The 18191-nt window shown below is 60.8% G+C and overlaps 1 protein-coding gene and 1 pseudogene across 1 annotated transcript in view; one reads left to right on the plus strand and one right to left on the minus strand.

The window, feature by feature from the left end:
* The window catches only part of FIBCD1 (fibrinogen C domain containing 1), a 31103-nt gene extending 13115 nt beyond the window's left edge, over positions 1 to 17988 (minus strand). The window contains exons 1-4 of the mRNA XM_028090553.1: positions 17917 to 17988; positions 8105 to 8584; positions 3961 to 4120; positions 3443 to 3579 (exon numbers count right to left, since the gene is read on the minus strand). Of these exons, the coding sequence (XP_027946354.1) occupies positions 3443 to 3579; positions 3961 to 4120; positions 8105 to 8584; positions 17917 to 17988 (849 nt within the window). The remainder of the gene's footprint in view (positions 1 to 3442; positions 3580 to 3960; positions 4121 to 8104; positions 8585 to 17916) is intronic.
* LOC114198864 (large ribosomal subunit protein eL36 pseudogene) lies at positions 9609 to 9985 on the plus strand (annotated as a pseudogene).
* Positions 17989 to 18191: the final 203 nt, after the last annotated feature.

The raw sequence follows: 18191 nt of genomic DNA on the forward strand, positions 1-18191 counted from the left end.
TCATCTCCCCTGTAATGGTCCCGGAAGCCCGGGCCCCGGGTATTACCATCCTCCCGGCCCAAATCCCGATGGACTTCCTGGGAGACTGGCTTCAAGTCCACCCACAGAGAGGATGCAGAGCCCGGGCTAGTGCCCAAGTCTTTCCTTAAGCCTGTCCTGACCCTTAACTCTGATTTCTGGGCTTCGGCTGCTACGTTGGCGCAGTTCTGCCTGCCGAGGGGTTCCCAGAGGCAAATGCCATAACTCAGATGTTCTGAGTTAGGAAAACAAAAAAGCTTTTAGCCCCCAGACACGGATCCAGTACATTTAAATGCTCTCCTGTGGAGCCTGAAGAGATGTTTGCAGGTGTGCCTGTCCCTGGGTCTTTAGGGGATTCTCAGCAGCTCTCAAGCCGGCTCTGCCCTCTGAATGCACTCGCCTGGCCCACCCCCACCCCCCCACCCCCCGCCACCCACCTGCCTCACTCAGGCCTCCCCTGTCTCTCCCCGTGCTTGGGAAAGCCGACCCCTTTCAGAACCGATGTGGGCTGCCTGCACCCCCATGTCTCACCATGCCTTCCCCTGGGGGAGCTTCCCTCTCCCCTCTGCCTGGCCATCAGTGCACCAAAAATTGCACCACGCTCCTTGGTGAGAACTGGGGGGGGCCAGGGCCTGCTTCTCCTCATGCCCCAAGTGCCAAGGGCAGAGACCTGGGGGCCTGCCTGGGCACCCCGGAAAACAGCTGACCCCATACCCTGCTTCAGGCCCCCATGACTATCCCCTGGACGACGGTGGACACCCTCTTGGCAAAGAGCTCAGTAAGGGGCGGGGTCACACACACCCTGGTCATGTTGGGTGGCCAGTGCCTTGCATTGGGCGTGACCCATTGTTCTAAATAGTGATCAGGCCACTGATGGGCCTGTGCTGAATGCCCCACAAGCATTCGACAGAAGCCTTGGTCAACTGGCTGTCCTTCCCCGTCTTCTGAGATTTGGGGAGGGTCGTAGGCCTGTGGCCCAGTCCCCACCCATCAGAACAGCCACTGGCTCAATGGCTGGGGAAGCAAAGAGGCAGGGACACAAGGGATCTCTTTCAAAGGAACCGCAGGCTGCACCCCAGGCCCACACCCATCTTGGGGGTGTCCGTGCCCAGGGTGTGGCTGTGCCCAGGGGCTCCTCACCAGCAGCCCTGGGGCCAGTGGGGTTCCCGCTACATCACCCCTGGCCAGGTCTGGGGGGCTCTATTCCCGGCAGCATGGCCCTGAGCTGGTTTCTCTGGCCTCCCAGCCTCCCTCCAGGACAATTACCTTTTCTGCTTAAATCGGCGATTTTCTATTGCTTGCAGTTAAGATCTCTCAGTGAGGCAAGTGGGTATCCCCACTTTACAGCTGAGGAAACTGAGGCTCAGAGAACTTAAGTAACTTCCCCGAGATCACACAGCAGGACTGGGAGCCACCCCCACGTCCATCTGTGGATGTTGGAGCCCACGCTCCCCGCTGCTCTGGCAGAGGCTCGACCACAGGCCTGTCCACAGCATGAGCCAAGGGCCTCCCCCTCTACTCTCTCCCTGCTCTGCTCCAGGACGCACGGTCAGGTTACAGCTCCTGAAGCCAGTCCTTAAGCCACCTTCCTCTCTCCAGCACCCTCAGTGACTCCCCAGTGCCCGCCCCAACCCCGCACGCAGCCTGGGATATTGATGCTAGTGTCACCTCTTCACACGCCACCCACCCTTGTTGACTCTGTTCCCTGAAGAGGCCGTGTGCTTCCTGCATCCCAGGCCCTTGTTAGGTTGCTCCCTCTGCCAGGAATACCTTCTCTTTCCTTCCCACTTACTGCTCTCACCAGCCTCTTAAGGCTGATCTGAAAAGCCCCCCTTCTCCAGGAAGCTTGCACAGAGCCTCCCCCGCCTCTGCTTACCGTGACTTCTTCCACCCCAAATCCTCACAGACTCCAAGCTCTCTGGGAGGACTGCAGCAGGGACTTCCCCATCTCTGTGCTTCCCCAGCACAGAGGAGGTGCTCAAAATTGTCTGCCCATTTTCGAAATTAAATGTGAAGCCAAGGACCATTAAAGAGTCAGTTTTACGAACCCTGATTTCCATTGTCACTGGGCATCCCAACCACGGCCAACTTGGGGAGGTTGAGCAGCTCTCAGGGTGGCGGGCAGATGTCCAGGGACAGTGGTATAGGTTGTTCACTGCTCTAGGGCACCCAGCCCACATCTATTCTCCTTGTCAAGCCCAGTGCCCCAGTGGGCCAAAAGGAAAGGACATGTATTTTTAATTTACATGAAGTCACCCAATGGCCGGTGGCAGCCCCGTTGAAGCCCAGCCCCCAAGGCTGAGCTTCAGGAGAGGGTTGGAAGGCCACTGATTTGAGGGGGAAGGGACAGCAAGCTCACTTCCTATCCCAGCTTTAGAATGGGGGGTGGGGGGTTAGTAAACCATGGCCCACAGGATGACTCCTGCCTGCTGCCTGTTTTTAAATGGCTTATGAGCCAAGAACATTTTTAAATGGTTTTTAAAAAGCAAAAGAAAAATATTTTAAAATATCTTTTGAATAATATTTGAAGAATGCACGAACGCTTTATGAAATTCACATTTCGGTGCCCACACGTGTTACTGAGATGCTGCCAGGCCCGCGCAATTCCCTTTGGCCTGTGGCTCCGGCGCCCGCACGAAGGCTGAGGCCAGGAGCCGCCACAGAAGCTGTGGGAGGCGACGCGCAGACCCTGCTCTAGAAGGGGCTTCCCCGCTGGTGGATCTGGAGACTCCCCGGGGAATCAAGCCAGGGGCCTCTCCCCGCCACTCTGCCCCGTTCTCCCAGCTCTGGGGAGATTTCGGGGCCACCTGTGGTCACCCCACCCAGCCCTCCATTGGCTGTGGGGACATTTCGTCACCCCTACTTCCCACCCAGGCAGGAAGTCACAGCAGCTCCTTGCTGGGAAGCCACGGGGGTCTCTGCTCCCTGCAGGCGATGCCCCCCCCCTTTTCCCCTTTGATCACACATGCCATATATTGGAGAACTTGAAAGACAGATCTACACTCGCTGGCCCTTGAGCTCACAACAGCAAAAGGCTCCTGGTGCCGCGTTCCAACCCAGAACCCATCCCCGACTTGCCTGGCGCTCTCAGGGAGCCCCTGTGTTCCTAGAGGCTTGAGGCTCGGGGAGCAGGAGGTGGCTCCACAGGCAGGAGACGGGGTCTAACATCTGCTCCCACGGGGGCCCAGGGGTCAGCCCACGGTCTCCGCTTGCCCTGTGCCAATTTCTGGGGGGTGTGGAGTTCTTGGGTGAGATGAGGGGCAGGTTTGTGGGGGCCGGCGGCAGGCCTGGCCAGGGACAGAAGGCTGGGTGAGAGGCTGCTCAGAGCCCCCGGGGTCGAGTGCACTGCCCCCTGGGTCAGCCCGGCCCGCCTGGGCGTCTGCAGGGCCCAGAGGAAGCTGGCTGTGCAGCCCTGGAGACTCACCGTCCAGCCACCGCCGTCTGTGCGCATGTCACAGTAGACCTGGAAGCCGGCAGGGTAGTGTGTGGGGAAGACCGAGTAAATGCCATCCTCCTGCTGTCCGCTCAGGAGCACGTCCAGACAGTCGCGTGGTGGAGAGCCTGGGACGGGGCATGCTGTCAGGGCTGCGCCTGGTATCTGTGCCCCACCCCCACCACCACCCTCTGTCCCTGGCTCTCCCTGGCTTGTCAGTCTACCCTGCAGTGTCCCAAGGGCTCCAGGGCACCAGCCTTGGTGGTAGAACCCGGGTGAGCGTGCACCCTCTCTGAGCCTTGCTTTCCTCATCCGGAAAATGGGCACAACAGGCTGGGAGAGGGCTCAACAGAAGGGTGCAGGTAGGGTGCTCAGAGCTGCCTGGCAGCAGGAAGTCCTCAGCAAACAGCAGCTGTGTGTCCTCATCAGAGGGGTGGGCGAGGGGCCATGGGGGTACAGAACTGGGCACCCAGGTCACCCAAGAAAGGCAGCCCCCCACCACCACTCACCGTTGGTGCAGCCACGGGGACGCAGTCCCCTGGCAGGTGCCCTCTGGAGGTCAGCTTTGACACGGGGCCGGCCAACCCCCCGGTCCCTCTGCAGGGCATCTAGGACATCACTGACTGAGTTCACCAGGTGAGCCATGTGGCCTTGACTCTCGGAGAGAAGCTATGGGGCAAAGGGGTAAGTGGAAGGGGTGAGTGGAAGGGGCAGGGGCTCCGGCCAGCCAGCCCCTGCCAGCATGGGCCATCCCCTCCTGCCCTGCTCAGGCCCCACAGGAGCTCAGTGTCTGTGTGTTCAGAGGATGGGGGCTCGGGTGGGAGGGGAGACAGAGGCTTCAGCAGAGACCTGTGCCCTGCTGCACCCCAAGCCCCGTCCTCCTCCGTCTCTGTGCCTCAGCCCAGGTGAGGGGACTGAAGAAAGCTCTGCCGTGCAGGGGGAGGAGGCACCGGGCACCAGGCAAAGCTGGGTTCAAATCCCAACTCACCCATTTACCAGGTACACGTCGGCGGGTGAGTGACGTAACCAAGCCTCGAAGTCGGGCTGCCAGGGCCTCCCTGTTGCAACTGCCATGGGGACTGGTGGCATGTGGGAGGGACTCAGCACAGGGTGGGGCCCCGGCAGGGCGCAGAGGACTTGGCCTTCCTTGTTACGAAAATTCATAAGGCACCTTGCAAATTACAAAACACCCTCACCCAAAGTCTCTCCTGATGCCCAGGAAGGCCGCGGAGGCAGGGGTGATGGTTCTGTGTGCAAACGGGGGGCCCTGGGGCACTCCTCCCACCCCACCCAGCCCCCAACTCCACATTCGTGAGCCATGGCTCCGAGGTCCACCGCCTCACCTCACCCCTACAGCATGGCCAGTGGGGAGGGCTTGGCTTGCTGTCTCCTCGGTACAAATGGGGAAACCGAGGCCCGAAGGAGAGGTCCCTGACGGAGACCGACCTCGGGCTGCTTTCCCAGGGTTGACTGGCAGGAAAGGAACCTAGGGCTGTGTCATTGTGCAGGGTAGGGGCAGGACAAGTGGGGGGCGGTGGTCTGGCCCCAGGCTCTGGTGTCAGTTCTGGGTTTTGACTCAACCCCTCCTCCATTCACTGGGCAAGTGACCCTGGAAGAGTAACCAAACTCCCTTTTGTGGACCAGAGTGATGGCACCTGTCTTTCTGGGGTGGGTGTTGGGGGTGGTTCAACCAGAGCAGGTGTTGGGGGCCTGAAGGCTCAGCCCACGTTCCCTGTGTCCTTCCCACGGCTCGGCCACCCTTCCTGAGATCCAGGTCTGGAGGTTTGTAAGCTGGGTCAGCTGACCGCCTCCCCCCTTCTCCCCCCCGCCCCGGGGGACCTCTGGGCCGTGCTTGCTGCCTGAAGGGTCTGGGGGCTGTCACCTCCCCCGCCCTGGGCTCTGGGAGGCTGCAGGACCCACGAGGAGGGGAGGCGGGGTCACGGGCGGACACCAGCCAGCCAGCCAGCCAGCCAGCCAGCCCATGCACATGTGCCCTGCTGGGTCTTTACACGCTGAACCTGTCACTTGCCAGATAATAGCTTGTGCGAGGAAGGAAAATAGAAATATACAGAGCCAGCAGTTTACAAAGTACAATTCTTGGTTTGTCCAGAAGCAAGGGCCCCTCAAAAGCTTTTCGTTTCCCCGTCAGCTTCTCCTCCGCAGGAAGGGCTGAGGCCCGGGGGGAAGGGCGCCGAGGTGGGCAGGGGGAACGCTGGGGCAAGGCGGCTGACCCCTCCCTGGGCTTTCACAGCAGTGTCCTATAGACAGTCCCTGTTGGGGGAGCCCCGTGGACCACATGGACGCAGGCAGCCCTCGGAAGCGGGGGGCAGGGGGCAGGGGGCACCTGCAGGGTGTGGGCAACAGAGATCACCAGCCTTGTTGGCTAAGTCTCCAGGGTCCTGCCCATCCTTCTGCGACAAGCAGACACCCTCGAGGAACTCAGGCACAGCCCGCTCTTGCTGGCAGGCAGGGAAGACCTCCGTTTAAACCAGCAAATGATTAAAGTTGAAAATGTACATATAAACATGCTCCGAATTAATAGGGAAAGTCAGTGCCTGCTCGCAGAGCTGCACACATGCATTAAAGAGGACCTGGCAGCTTTTAGAGGTAGCGAAGTCAAAGTTGCTCCTGGCACTTCTTGGTCATGTGACCGAGCGTCCACAGGGCACTCTTGCCACTCCGAGCCTCCGCCTGCCCCTCCGGAGAATGGGGTGATGAGCTCCACCTCCTGGGGCCACTGTGCTAGGAAGTGCCGATTACCCAAGCACCCAGTGGTTCCTATCATTACTCCCACAAAAGGCAAAGGGATTTGCAGTGGTGGCTCCCCACTGGCTGCAACTTTAGTTTACAAACCATTTTATTTCCATAATAATAAAAGAAAGGCTCATCTCTCTATGCCGGATGCCAGCTGAGCCCAGCCTGGCCAGGAGCTCCCCCATCCTCCTGGGTATGGACTACGCTATCCCCATTTTGCAGGTGAGGAGACTGAGCCCAGGGAGGGCAACTGCCGCTCCTTGGTGGAGCCTGGATTGGATCCCAGCACTGCTGGCCCAAACCCTGAAGGCAGAACCGCTCAGCTCTGCAGCTCCTGGGCCAGTGGGCCACAGATGTCCATGCCCACAGGGGCCGCCCCGATGCCTTTTTACCTGCGGGGCCCGGGGGGTTTGCGATGAGGTTCAGAGAGGTGCCTTTTAGCAAGCAGTTCTGGCACTTCTGACAGAGGGTGTCTGTGGGCAGCGCTTTAGGAAACCCAGGTCTGCGCTGATCCCCTGGGGGTGTGGGAAGCTTGGAGCCAGGAGCCGCAGTTCTATAGCTCTGCAAGACACATGGTCTCTGAAATCACCCTTAGTCTGTGGGAAATGAGTCAAATTAAATGTTCTTGTAAGAAGTAAATATATCAGGTGAGCCAAGGCACTACCGGGTCCCCCAAAAGTTATTAGTCTTATAGGAACAGCTCTAGGCCTCTGTGTAGGTGGGTGGGTGGGAGACCCTGAGGCCTCCCCCTGCGATTCCCCACCCCTGCCCTACGGGCCTGGCTGAACCATGTGGAGAGTAAAGTGGGGGGTCCAGGTCACCCAGAAAATCTGGAGGTCTCCCCAAGCCCTGCTGATGGAAAGGGCAGCTGAACACCCCACCCCCACCCCACCCCGGGAGGGGAAGAGCCTTCCCATCAGTCACCCAGACAGGATGATGGGGACTATAATTTCTCCAGCTGCAGCCTTCAGAGGAGGGAAAAGACCCATTGCTCATGAGCTGCTGGGTGACCGACTGCCTGGTCATCCCCGGTGTCTGGAAGGGGCTGGGACCAATGGCAGGGTGGGGCTCACCTCCTAGTCCCTAAGGACCCGAGTCATCGGGGTGATGGGGTACAAAGCCAGAGGGTGGGCAGGGCGCTGGGAGGCCAGAGGCCAGAGGCCACTGTACCCTGAACAAATCATTGTCTCTTTCTGGGCCTCAGTTTTCTCTTCCGGAAAACAGTGGAAAACCAACGAGATGACCCTAAATCCCTGATCCTATGTGGGGCAGGGGGAGGGGGGTGAGGAGTTCTTGCCGCTGCTCCAGGAGTGGTCAACGTTGGAAACTCTTCCCCCAGATCTACAGGTGCTTGCTGGGACCTGCCTTGGCTTAGGGGAGGGGAGGGGATCGGGGGAGAAGGGGCAGAGGTGGTAGGGAGAGGCTAAGGGTCTGGATGGGCTCTCTCAGCTGGTCCCGCCTTCCCTGGAAAGCTGGGAGCATCAAATGGTAGAGAATGGGGGAGAGAGAGCTGGGGAGAGGCCTGCCACTGACCCGCCACGTGACCTTGAACCTCAAATCACTACTGATGGAAGTCAGGTCCTGCCTCACCTGTACTGACGCACCTGGGAAGCCCCTTGAGCCCTGGACTTGACCTGACAGTGGGATGCCACGGGGTGCTCCACGAATACCCAGGGTCCCCAGGGTCCCCAGGACCGTGGGTAGGAAATGGTGCCTCTAGCTGTGTGGCCTTGGATGGGAGACTCGCTTCTCTGAGGCTCACTTGCTCCACGGTAGATGGCAATAGCAACATCCCCTGGTCCTGGGGCCCTTGGGGATTAAGGGAAGCCGTGGACATCAGGCGCCCAGACAGCAACCCCACCCCCCACCAAGACCCCAGATGCAGACCCAGCCCCGTACCTGGATGAGGCGGCCCTGCTCGCTCTGCAGGGCGCTGAGCCCCTGGCCCAGCGCGCCGAGGCCCTTCCGCAGCCCGGCGCACTCCGCCTGCAGCTCCGAGGCCCGGGCCAGCAGCCGGGGCAGCTGGTCCGCCAGGGTGTCCAACAGCTCCTGCTCGCCTGCAGGCCTCGGCTGGGCCTGGTGCTCGGCCAGCACCTGCAGCATGGAGGCCTGGGCGCCCTCCAGGCGGGCGAAGCCGTCGGCGAGGTCGGGGCAGCGCGGGTCAATGAGAATGCTGAGGCGCGAGCTGTCGGCCCTCTCCACGGTGACCAGGGCGCTGTTGGCACCCGCCGGCCCGGTGCCGGTGCTGACGACGGGCGGGGGCGCCGTGCCTGGCACGTGGGCATGGTTCAGGAAGAGCACGGCGCCGGTGACAGCCACGGCCAGCAGGACCGCCAGGGAGAGCAGCACCGTGCACAGCACGTAGCCGCAGCTGGGCCACTGCGGGCGCACACAGACACAGGGACAGACAGACGGACGGGCAGGCGGGCGGGAGAGAGAAGGGGCGGCATCAGGGGCGGACCTGGGCTTCCAGCTCTCCGGGGAGGGGCGCCCAGGCAGCCTCAGGACGGGGCCTCTGGCCTTTGGGAGGGGTGGGCAAGACTCAGAGGGCCCCCTTCTTGGGGACAGGGGCAAGGGAGTCATACAGAGAGGCAGAGGTGAGAGACAGAGGCCCAGAGGGGAGACAGAAAGCCCGGGACCAAAGATACAGCAAGTGCGAGTGAGTGAGAGATGCACGCAGCTGGAGATGGAGAGGATGAGAAGAGAAACTGAGGCAGAGAGGTGCCCTCCCCTCACTGCCCCTGCCCTGCTCCTTGTGGCCTGCACGGGGCAGGCACACCTCCCCCATGCAGCCCTCCTGGGTGGGTCAGGGTTGCAGGTGAAGGCGCCCACAGCCTCAGGCCCCTGCACTGCCATTTCCAGGGGGTAGGGGGGGATCTTGGGTGAGGGACCTCACCTCGCTGAGCCTCGGGGTCCTCACCTGTAAAATGGAGGCAATAATGACGCGCCCTGCCCCGCACGTGGGTGCCTGCCGTGCAGACTCAGGAAGAGAAAGCTGTAACGGTGACAGCAACCACGCTAAGAATTGTCACACTGTCACAGCAGAATGAGCACCCGTCACTAAGGGTCACTTTCCCCCTGGAGCCCCCACAGCCCGAGTCCCGAAGCCTGGGCAGGCCCGCGAGGCTGCCATGCATGAGTCCCCAGGGCGCAGGGTGGCCGCCGAGCACCTCCTCTCCTCTTTCCTCCCCTCTCCGCAGAGCAAGCTAACGGGCAGAGCCCTGCCAGGCACCCTGGAGAAAGGCGCCTCCCTCCAGGGCTGGGGCCGCGGGGTAGCCGTGCCCCCCAGGGCAAGAAAAGGCGGGGAGGTAAAAACTGGGTTCGGTGGGGGGGGGGGCTACTGGCTGGAACCCGGGGGGCAGCTTGTCATTAAAGGAGGCGCCGTGAGCCTTCCGCCGCGGGAGCCATTGAGGAGCAGCCGCCATGGCTCTGAGCTACCCTATGGCCGTGGGCCTTAACAAGGGCCACAAGGTGACTAAGAACGTGAGCAAGCCGAGGCACAGCCGCCGCCGCCGCGGACGCCTCACCAAGCACACCAAGTTCGTGCGGGACATGATCCGAGAGGTGTGCGGCTTCGCCCCCTACGAGCGGTGGGCCATGGAGCTGCTCGAGGTCTCCAAGGACAAGCGCGCCCTCAAGTTCATCAAGAAAAGGGTGGGGACACACATCTGCACCAAGAGGAAGAGAGAGGAGCTGAGCAACGTCCTGGCCGCCATGAGGAAAGCCGCAGCCAAGAAGGACTGAACCCCTTCCCCTCTATGTAATAAAGCCTTTTCAGAACTTGGGGGGAACAAAAAGGAGGTGCCGTGATCGGGCTTGCTGTACCCCGATCGCTCACAGCCCCGAGGGAGCCCGCAGAGCGGCCATGGAGCGTGTGACACGTGGGGGACATGAGGCCCAGGAGAGCCAAGGGCTTGCCCAGAGTCGCACAGCCGATGAGAAGCGAGCTCAGACTCGACCCCCCAGCCTCCCGCCTCCTCTGGGGGCCCTTCTCCGGCTGGCTTTCCCCCACATTTCCCACTTTCGGAACTGGAGACGCATCTTGAAGGGAGTCAATATAGAACGCGCTTGGAGCCGTGCCCGGCGCATTGTGCGTGTGCAGTAAACGTTAGCGGCTTTTACTACCCCGTGATCAATGTGCACAGAGCATCGGGAAGTGTTTGGTTCTGTTTTCCACCCAAAGTGTTACTCCTGTATGTATGTCACCGATGCGGGGATGCACCTTTTCATTTTTCCACATTTTAACGTCTCCGATGGCGGGGAATCCTACAGCAGTGATTGACCCTTTTTTTCTCGGTGTTACATAAAATAGCGAATCCTCTTACACAAGGCGTCTCGCTACAGGAAAGTACAAAATAGCGAACAGTTGTTTTGCTTAAATTCAAATTCTACAAGGAAGTCCCAAATCTCCTACTTGGGACCAGAAGAAGATGGGGTCGGGGCTGAGGTGCAGGTGGACAAGAAGACCCCCCCGCCCAGGAGGGTGCCGTGTTGTTGGCAAGATGAGGGAGAGAATTCCTTAGCCCGCCCCTGCACTGATGATGCCCCCAGCACTCAGCGCTCTGCCCCTCCTCTCTCCATACCTTCCCCAGGGGGCCCATCCATCCCAGGCTCCACGCGTCTAGACAGCTTACTCCTGCCAGACCTGGGCACATTAGCTCCCTCACAGCAGCTCTGCATAGGCTGCTACCTTAGCCTGAGGCATCTGCTGCCCCTGCTCCGCTTCCTAATTCCCTCTCTTCCTTCAGGGCCCAGCTAGATGTCACCTCCTCCAGGAAGCCTTCCTAGACTGTTTCCCCAGGCCTCCCCGCCCCAACCTAGTTTTGGAAAGGCTCCTCCTCCATGTTCCCACGGCCCTTGCTCCCCTCCCCCATGGTGGCACTCATCAAGACAGACAGTCATCACCTTTGACTTCATTCATGTACTCGCTCAAACATCCATTCAATGTTCACTGGGTGTCCCCATGAGCCAGGCTCCAAACCAGTCCCTGAGGATGGGGGTGGCCGTTGTCCTAGCCCCACGCTGGGGGAGCTCATGTCCCATGGACTGTGATTCTTAGCCTATGTGGGGCGTGGATCGGTTTGGGAATCTCTGAATTCTGTGCACCCAAGGAAGGCTAGGCTGGCAAGCCCCAGGCCCAGGTGAATTACCCTGGACCACGGGAGCCCCCAAGGGCAGGGCCTGCTCGCCTGGCACAGAGCAGCTGCTTGTGGGATGGATGGGAGGAAGAGCGGATGGACCAGGTCATTTCCCGGTGACCGTGCTCGCATGGGGAGGAGGTCAAGGCCCCGCCACCCTACTGTGCGTGGCAGGGCAGAGGCTCATGACCTCCACGCTGAGCCCTGGACCCCGAGGCAAGGCCACCTCTAACCCCGTGCCACCCCTGATGGCCTCGCACGGAATGAAGGCCACCTCCAGGCTGCCCCAAGCCCCCAGTCACCTGCAGATCAGAAGCTTCCAGATTATCGCTGCCATTCTTTGAACACGTGCCCTGTTCCCACCCCTGAAACCTCCGAACGACCCCCTGCTCTGGTTGGATTCACTTGGCGGGTGGGAAAACTGAAGCTCAGAGAGCAGAAGACCCCTTCCCGAGGTCACACGGGAGGTACAGGGGAGGGCTAGCATTTGATCCCAGGGCCGGGGGCCGGAATCACACCCTCTGTCAAGACTGCTTGCTTCCCACAACCTTCTTCCCTCTGTCTTGTGTGTGACTGGGGTTTGCGAGACAAAGCTCTGTGTCAGCAAGTAAGTCCCTGTCAGGCCCCTCCCCGAGCCCATCGGGAGACACCTTGCCCCAAGCAGCTCTGAGCACCGTCCTCCAACCGAAGAACATTAAGGTCCCCCAACTGGCTAGGCAGAGCGGCCAGCCACGTCTCCCTGTGTCTCCAGGACCCTCGCCCTCTCGTGCGCCTGCTTCCACCCAAGCCCCTGGTCCCTGGAGGGAAGGCAGAGGGTGCTGGGGAGGGAGAGGCTTGAGAAAAGCCGCAGGGGATCCCCAGAGGGGCAGGGGGATGATGGAGTTGGAGCTGAAACAGGCCACTCAGCAGAGGAGAATTAGTCTTCTGAGATCACCTTAAACATGAAGTACTGTTCGCTTTTATAGGCTGCTGTTTACGTGTATCGCAGAGGAATCTGCCCGAGATAATAAGGGGGTGTTCTGGGCGGTGGGCAGCCAATGGAGCATGCCGCGGGGCTGGGGCTTGTTGATGAGCCTTCGGCCCTGGCAGAGCCGGGCGAGCACCCAGGGGTCTGCAGGAAGCCGCAAAGGCACACGGGGCAAGGGGTGGGGGACACTGGGAAGCTATCCCGGGCAGTGGGCATGAGAGGAGCCAGGAGCCCTGGGTTCGAGGTCCAGTCTGTCCCTGTGTGTGTGAGCCCCCAGCTGGAGGGACGTGGCTTCATCCCCTGTGTGACCCCCTCCCCAGTGCTGTCCCAGCCAAGGGGAGGAGGAGATGGGCTCGTGCCAGGGGAGGCAGGAGACAGGAAGCTGCAAAGGTGCCTCAGGGCCCTTAGTGGAGGGGTGGCGTCTTTCCTGGCTGCCTCCTCTGTGTCCCCAGCCTCAGAGGTGGTCACGGGGTCCGGCGGGGGACAGGAGTGCTCAGGAGGGAGGGACACATCGCATCGATGGCCTGCTAGCCAAACACGCCCGGCCGGCCCCATCTCCTTCCTTGTCTGCTGGAGAGCCAGGGGGCGGTAGCCTCTGGGTGGACCCAGACTCTACTCCTTGCATCAAAGTCGGAAGAAGAAAGTGTCCCTCTAGGGGGACGCTAGATCCGAATGCAAGTGGCTCCGAGCCCCCCATCTCCTAGGAGCACCCCAGCTGGAGGCAGGGTGGCCGGCCGTTCATCATGACGGAACCGCGTAGTGGAGCTGTGGTTTGGGAAAACCGGGGCTGGGTGGTGTGCGGGCGGGGGTGCCCGGCAGGGAGGAGCTCTCAGGCACAGGGCTGCGGGGGGTGGGGGGGAACGGGACCTGGAGAGCTGCCCAAGGCCACCCCTCCTGGGGGCTCCAAGCTCCCCAAGCCCTGCCACTCCTCCGGAAGCAAGCAGCTCTGGGTCCACTTTTGGGGGGTCTCCATTTGTGTCCTGTGAGGGTCTTGTTCCCCACGACACACACTCCTGGCCTCCTGGATGGCCCGCCCAGCCCACCGACACCAAACCAGGTTCTGTCCACCCCTAACCTGAGCCCCCCGAGAGTCCCACCTGGGGATGGCACCAACTCCATCACTGCCCCTCCAAAGCTGGTGCCCCACGGAGTTCCCCACCCTTCCCTCCTCCGACACCGAGCCAGCCGCCTGGCTCTGTCCCTGTGCCCCCAGCCCTGCCCTGGTCCAAGCCCCCTCACCCGCCTCTAAATCACTGTGACAATCTCCCCCCGGCCTCCTGGACACCTCCCAGCCCCACCAACTCGTTCCCCACGCAGCAGCAAAGGACCCCTCCCGAAGGTCCCGCTGAGACCCCTCTAGAGCCACGGAGGCCTCCTGCCCTCCAGAGCAGGCCCCACTGGGCCCCTCAGCTTAGGGCACCTGCAGGCTCCACCCCGAACCCTGCCCTGTTCCTTCCACCTGCCCGGCTCCTTTCCTGTCCCCCAACACACCTTGGTCTCCCTGCAGGACAGATCAGGTAAATGCTGTCCAGCTTCAACATTGCCTCCTCCGGGAAGCCGTCTCCTCTGGGCTCCCACCCTGCCTTCCATCACAGGCGCCCGGCTGGACTGGATGGCGAGCTCCGTGGGGCAGGGCCGGGCCCGGAGGAGGGCACGGGAAAGTGACAGAAGGGAGTCCTTGGCTTGTCGTTCCTGTGGGCCCCCGCTTCCCTCCTTCTCTCCCAGCTCCCGCCTAACCCAGTGACCTCCACCCAAACCCTAGGGTACAAGAGGCCAGACGCTTTTCTTTACAGTGCCTTGTAATAATACCTGACTTGTGGGTTTCTCTGTCCCCCTCATGAGACTCGAAGCTTCCTGAGGTACGGGTTCCCAGCTGTACATCCCAGCGGAGGTAGGGACTCTAAAAACAGTCACTGAGCGAATGCAGTGCAGCGGGGTTTAGGTTAGACATCAGGAAGAACTTCCCAATGAGGATTTGGTTTTCCTTCTGCGACATTTTTAGAAGTTTTGAAAGGACCAAAAGATGCCACCTGGGATTGCCAAGGCTGACCTCCCTGTAGGGTGGCGTGACTCGAGGATTGCTCAGAAGCGAGCCCCCGCCCAGGAGGAGCCGGTTACAGGGTGACTTCCTGCCCCACACTCCAGGAGAGAAGAATCGTGTCTATTTCTAGATCCTTTCATCTGAGTGACTCCAAACTCTGGCAAATATCCCACCACCACCTCCTGCCCCAAGGGTGTGAGGCCCCTTCGTTCTGCAGGGGGAGAAGGGACACTCTAATGAAGGCAGGAACTCGTCCAAGGTCAGCCAGCAGATGAGGAGCTGAGGCGGGACGGGGCCCCGAGGGCAGAGCGGCCTCAGGCCGTCCCCAGAAACACGTCGTGGCAGCAGGGGGCCGTGAGCGCCTCGGGGACCACGCAGCCTGCACGCCGGGGCTCTCCCCCTGGGAATTACATCATGCAGCTGAGCAGACTGACCGAGGGAAGGACAGCCAACCGCTCCTGCCTTCATCTGCCTGCCGACGAAGACCGGAGTTCAGGTCCCGGCTCTGGCTCCCTTACCCTCAGTTTCCTCATCTGTCAAATGGGTTGGCCGTCCCTGCTGCCAACCTCCCAGTGTGGTCGTGGCTAAGAAGCGAGAGGTGTGGAGAGATGAGCCCGGCTACTGCTCTGAGTGTAGCAAGGGCTTCTATTCTCCCGGAGGAGGTGCTCCACTAAAGAACCTCAGCCAGGCCCTTCTGGCGGGAGCTGGGTGGTCAGCTCATTCTCCCTGGCAGGCAGAGAAGATCAGGACACTGACAGCCTGCAAAAGGGAACAGGCTACAGTGAGAACCACCATCCTCACAGGTGCACAGTGCTTTGCAGTTTGCAAAACACACCAGGATTTCACCTGACCCTCCGAGGAGCCCTTGTGAAGTGAGGAAGAAGCAGGAATCACTGTTCTCATTTTGCAGGTGGTAAAGCCCAGACCCAGAAAGGGGGAGTAACTTCCCCAGAGTCACACAGCATGTCAATGGCAGAGACAAAACAAGGAACATGGGAGAAAAGGCCAGACCTGAGGGAGGAAGTCGAGAGGGACCCAGGACAGCAAGGCTCTCTCTTTCTTTTTTCTTTTTAAGATTTATTTATTTGAAAGAGAGAGAGAATGAGAGAGAGAGCACATGAGATGGGGGAGGGTCAGAGGGAGAAGCAGACTCCGCGCTGAGCAGGGAGCCCGATGCGGGACTCGATCCCGGGACTCCAGGATCATGACCTGAGCCGAAGGCAGTCGCTTAACCAACTGAGCCACCCAGGCGCCCAAGGCTCTCTCTTTCGACAGTAAGCTCAGGAAAGGCCCTGCCTCTTCTCTGATGCTTCCAACAAGCCTGGGACGGGCGCAGGGGACAGCCTATCTACATGCAAGGTCACCAAAGGAGTGGGAAGGGGAGGTGGTGTTTGATATTGGCCCCGGGCCCCTGGGGCCACAAGCCCTCAGCTGCCTCTGATGCCAAGGGGGCACACAGCTGGGCTCTGGCTGGTGGCAGCTGGACTATGTGACCCAGGCAGCCGCAGAGGGAGGCCCTGAAGCCACAGCTCAAACAGATCCCCCAGAAGCCACCTCCCCTTGAGACATAGCGGCACTTGCTGGCTCCTCACCCCCAGCGCCTGGTGAGGCTTCATGCAGTTCAATTCAGCAAATGTCCCTAAGCTCCCACCGTGACTGCATGGAAGGGCAGGAGCCTGGGCCCAGGGGAAGAACTAGAGATGGGGGCATGTGTCCAAAAGGAGTTCCTGATAGAGGAGAGCCCTGGGGCAGGGAGAGAAGGCAGTGAGAAAAAGGCAGCTGAGGAGAACAGGCTAAATGCTACCGGGACTTTGAGGCACAGCCACAGAACATCAGGGGAGGCTTCCTGGAGGAGGTGACATCTGATAGGTTTTGAAGTACATGTAGGATTTCCCTGAGCAAAAGCAAAAGGGTGTGTGTGTGTGTGTGTGTGTGTGTGTGTGTGTGTGTGTGTGCTGAAGATCTCGTTGGGGCCAACAAGATGACACTGCAAAGGTCTGGAAACGGGCAGCCTAGTGTGGGACTGGGGGTTGGCAAATGACAAGCAGCCAGTCCCGGTAAGGGGACTAGTGGGAAAGGAGAATGGGTCAGGCTGGGGATAGCCTTGAACAAATCTAGGTAAAAGGGTAAAAAGTCAGATCCTAGCAGGAGAGGTTTTTTTTTTGTTTTTTTTTAATCTGGGATTGGCTTGGGTGTCAACCTGATGGAAACAAAGGAACAGAGCACCTGGGAGGCATCGGGAGCCGCTGGGCTCAGACCTGGGTTCGAATCCTTGCTCTCCTAACACGCTGTGTGACCTGAGCGCATGCCTCAACCTCTCTGAGCCACGTTAGCCTGTGACATGGGAATGTGCCTCCCTGCCTAGCCCCCAGGCTGCCGCAGGAAGTGAGGTTGTGCAGATGGTTGGGAAGGAGCTTTGCAAACTGTGGAGGGCTGGGCCCCCACACCACGGCACTCTCCCTCCAGACAGAAGGAGCAGGTTGGAGCCCTGGAGAGTGAGGGGCCGACAAGGCTCGTCCCTGCCGCCCCCCTCCTGCCACTGCAAACACAAACGGCTCTTTCCCCAATGACATCTGTCTGGGAGAAATCTGAAATTTAAAACGGGCAGCCCCATTATTTCCTCTCCTTGGTGAGCGGGCCTCTCCATCTTACCTGCCTGCCCCGGTCCCTTGGCAGCCCGGCCTGGGGCAGCCCCAGGGCTGTCCCTCCACTCAGCTTCGCATCTCCAGCCCCCTCTCTGGCCAGCCCTGGAGCTCTGCCCTCACCGCCCCTCCTCCCAGTGCACAGCCCTGGGCACCCTCCAAGCCTGCCCCCTCCACTGCCCCAGAAGAGGCAGCAGGAAGAGTGCAATGAACAGGACCTGGCACCACGGACCCAGGTTCAAATCTCAGCAGAGCCTCATGGCCTCCGGCAGGGGCAACCCTCTCTGAGACCTGCTTTTCTTGTCTTAAAGCTGGAGAATCATGATACCCAAGCTTCTCACATGAGACAAACATTTATTGATCCTTTAGTGTAGAGCAGGAGCCCCTGCTCTACACTAAAGTGTTTAAAGTGTGAGGATTTAGAGGAGATCCAGGGGGATCCACACCCTGGTCCAGAAGCTCAGGTTACCATGCCAGGCGCCTGGCACAGGGTGGTGCCCAGGGTGGATAATTAGCAAGTGATTAAAACGCCCATTGTAGAGGTGAGGAGACAGACACTCAGCGAGGGGTGTGATTAGCGTGGCCACACAGTTTACTGAAGGGCTGGTCACCCTGTGAACTAGAGGTCCCCTACTCCCTCTGCTCACGTGGGCACCGCGAGGCTGTTGGAGGCGCAAGAGGGCCATCTGCCACAGAGCTATGCAGGGGTGCTGCCCTCATCCATCCGCACCCCGAACCCCAAGTTCAAGCCTCTTCTGGAGGAGGAGGAGAGGAGGGCGTCGCCTCGCCCCAGGCGTCCCGAGCCTCGCGGGGTGCACCCCAAACTCCTGCCTCGAGCTGGGCCCCCACCCCGCCGGCCGCAGCGGCCACCACCTCGCCAACCGCGCGGGCCCCATGTCCCCACGCCCCGGGCCCGCGCGTACCTGCGGCTTGTCACGCGGCCGGTCCTCAAGTTGGGAAGCGCCGCCCATGGTCTTCCACCGGTCGTTGACCATCTTCCGGCGGCCGGACTGGCGGGGGCGCCCGGCGAGGCGCGCCGCTGCGGAGCGCAAAGACGCCGGGGTGGGCGCGGGCTCGGGGCGCGTTCTGCCCGCCAGATTCCCGCCTCGGTGCCCCGCGCCGGGTGGCCCGGGCCAGCGGGCGTGCGTGTCCGGGGGTGCGCGGGTGAGGACGGGCTGCGCGGGTGTGCGCGGGTGAG

The sequence above is a fragment of the Eumetopias jubatus genome, unplaced genomic scaffold (genome assembly GCF_037043125.1).
Source record: "Eumetopias jubatus isolate StellerSeaLion01/CBP00866 unplaced genomic scaffold, mEumJub1_p1.0 scaffold_15, whole genome shotgun sequence".
In the NCBI taxonomy this organism is placed as follows: Eukaryota; Metazoa; Chordata; class Mammalia; order Carnivora; family Otariidae; genus Eumetopias; species Eumetopias jubatus.